The 2,698-nt window shown below is 40.4% G+C and overlaps 1 protein-coding gene across 1 annotated transcript; it reads left to right on the top strand.

The window, feature by feature from the left end:
* LOC126119832 (tigger transposable element-derived protein 6-like) lies at positions 1-2,359 on the top strand. Its single transcript, XM_049915073.1, has 3 exons — positions 1-348; positions 464-854; positions 2,313-2,359. The coding sequence occupies exons 1-3, from the start codon at positions 1-3 to the stop codon at positions 2,357-2,359; spliced, it is 786 nt and encodes a 261-aa protein (XP_049771030.1).
* The last annotated feature ends 339 nt before the right edge of the window (positions 2,360-2,698 follow it).

Genomic DNA, 2,698 nt, shown 5'->3' with positions numbered 1-2,698 from the left:
ATGCTGACGGCAGTGAAGTTTCATCCCTGGGTTGTCGGTAAACCCAAGAAACAATGTTGGTTTAAAAACATAAATATGGACACTTTACCTTGCATCTACTCTCACCACAAGAAAGCTTTGATCGATGGTACATCATTTTGCAAGTGGCTTCTTCATTTCAACAGTCGAATGGTTGCTCAAAATAGACATGTTCTTCTTACATTGGGCAGATGTACTGCTCATAATGTTCATGATCTGAACCTATCCAACATAAAGGTTCAGTTTTTTCCATCCAATGCCACAAGCCGTCTTCAACCTTTGGACCAAGGCATAATCTCTCTCATAAAGAGAGCGTATCGTAAGCGACTTGTAAGAGCTGCAATTCGTGCTGCTGAAAACAATAGTGCAACCCCAAATTGGAATCTGCTTGACACAATAAAAGCCATCGCAGCAGCCTGGAACTCAGTATTGCCACATCATATAGGGAAGTGCTTTAACAGAGCTTGGAGACAGCAACACTGAAGATGTCCACGAGTTAGAAGATGACACTTCACCTGATGAATGGACAGTTCTGCAGGACGTTGTGAACCCTGGGATTAGTTTCGAAGAATTCATTAATGTAGACAATGATGTTGCCATATGTGCTTCTGTGGAAACAGATGTGCCAAAAGCTATGAATGATGTGCAAGAAGAGCCATCAGAAGGAAGTGGTGATGAAGAAAATACAGATACCATTCCACCTACCTGTCAGGAGATGTTTACAGACTTGGACTGTTTAGAACGGTTCGCTTCAACATCCGACGTCACTGCTGGGTTTACGGATGCTATCATTGCAATTGGTTGTGAAATTACAAAATATTATTGTTCCCATGAATGTCAGTGAACCATGACCGAATTCTTTCCAAGAAAGTAACATACATAATTTGTGAGTACTTGTAATTTTACAATCACTTTATAGTGTTATAAGTCTACAATAACGTGATTGATAGTGTAGTGTATTACACTTTAGTGTACTGCTGTACATGTATACTTATTAAAATATGTTTTTTTCACTTAACACGAATTTTTTTAACACGAACTCCTGAATTTTTGGTCCCTTCGGATCGTGTTAACGATGTTTTACTGTAGAAGTCTTAGGTAGGGAAGTAATAATGACAAAATGGTTGCAGTCTGTAGAAGATAGTGTTTGTGAAGCACAAGGGAAAGTAACAGAACTACAAGAGGCCATGCAGTAGGATGTAAGAGGTCACCTAGGGGTAAACTTGGTTGTCATCAGAGCAGTGTTTAGGAGGTCTAAGGAAAGTACATTAGGAACTACCACTGGAGTTGAGATTTGGTTTAGAACCTGAGCACAAAAACTTACCCTTTTATTTCAAGGTGAGAACTGACAGAGTAAAAGTTTACATTTCATTTCCATATGAGTAACAGGGAAACAAGCATGTTACGAGTGCTACATAGTTCGTGTGTATCCTGTCAAGTGGGGGTACTGAAGAAATTTGTAAGAGTAAAAACACAGTGACTTTTATTAATTGCAAAATACAAAGGAAGATATTTAGAAATGGAGGAAGCAAAGTTACAAAAAATGCCACTGAGGGCAGATTACTGTCTGTCCGAACATGGTAATAAGAGAGTGGCAGGATTCCTGTGTAATGAAATTACTAATGGGATGAAAGGATGTAAGAGAATGCAATAAAGAAGTGACTGAACTGGAATTGTAGTTTCACCAGTCCAAGGCACATTGGTTGTACTCTACCTCTGACGAGATCATAGTAGTGGCTATTTGTTTCAAGTAGGGAAAGCTTATGTCAGCAGAGAGGCTAGAATTAAATGGGAATAGTTTGTTATTAAATGGAACAGTGTGCAAGATAATGGGGCCTAGTGTGTGCCTGCCTGCCATGATTTTGGGGCTAACACACCTGAGTATTTCACAGCTGCATTTGTGTTGTTCAGAGGACCCCATGGTAATGCTACCTGCTGCAAATCTAACCACTTAAATCAAATTCTAGAGCCGGAATTACTGCAGTCTATAAACATCCTTCTGTACCAGCAGGAGCAATGAGTCTCCCTGGAAAACTTGCTCAAGTATGTAAATTCATATCGGGAAAATTAGTATTGGAAAGAGGCAACACTGACATTATCATACCAATCTCCGTAGCAGCACTTGTTCTGCTGAGTGCAGTCCTTGCTTTGGCACGTAGATGACAAAGCACAAGACTGAGCTCGGACCTAGCCATCATTCAGATTGCAGTGGCTTGGATACCCCAAGCATAAAAGCAGCAGAAGGGAACTGAACACACAAGGGGGCAACATGAAGAATAATTGATTCATTTTAGTTTTTAAGTTGGGAATAGAGAAAGCACTTTCTGCGTGGAAGGTGTGAACTATGAACCGGCACAAGATGCCACTAAGACAGCATTGCATGAGAAGGTTAAGCAATGGAGAGGAACAGACAGAACGCATGTGGAAGAACTGTTGCTGGAGTATCAGGATTTTTTGTTTTGACAGGGACCATTGCCTACAGTACCAATGATGCAACACTGGATTCCTATAGGAAATGGTGTACCAGTGTACTGGAAGCTGTACAGAATACTGAGATACCTGCACCCAATTTTAGAAGAATTTATAGAATTTATCAATAATCATCTATCTGGTGGGATAATGGAAGATAGTAGTTGCTTGTTTGTGGGGTGGGGGGCCAGGAATCGTAATCGTACCTAAA

This window comes from Schistocerca cancellata, chromosome 1, assembly GCF_023864275.1.
Source record: "Schistocerca cancellata isolate TAMUIC-IGC-003103 chromosome 1, iqSchCanc2.1, whole genome shotgun sequence".
Classification (NCBI taxonomy): Eukaryota; Metazoa; Arthropoda; class Insecta; order Orthoptera; family Acrididae; genus Schistocerca; species Schistocerca cancellata.
Note: the sequence above shows the minus strand (reverse complement) of the source record. Positions and strands in the feature narration are given on the sequence as shown.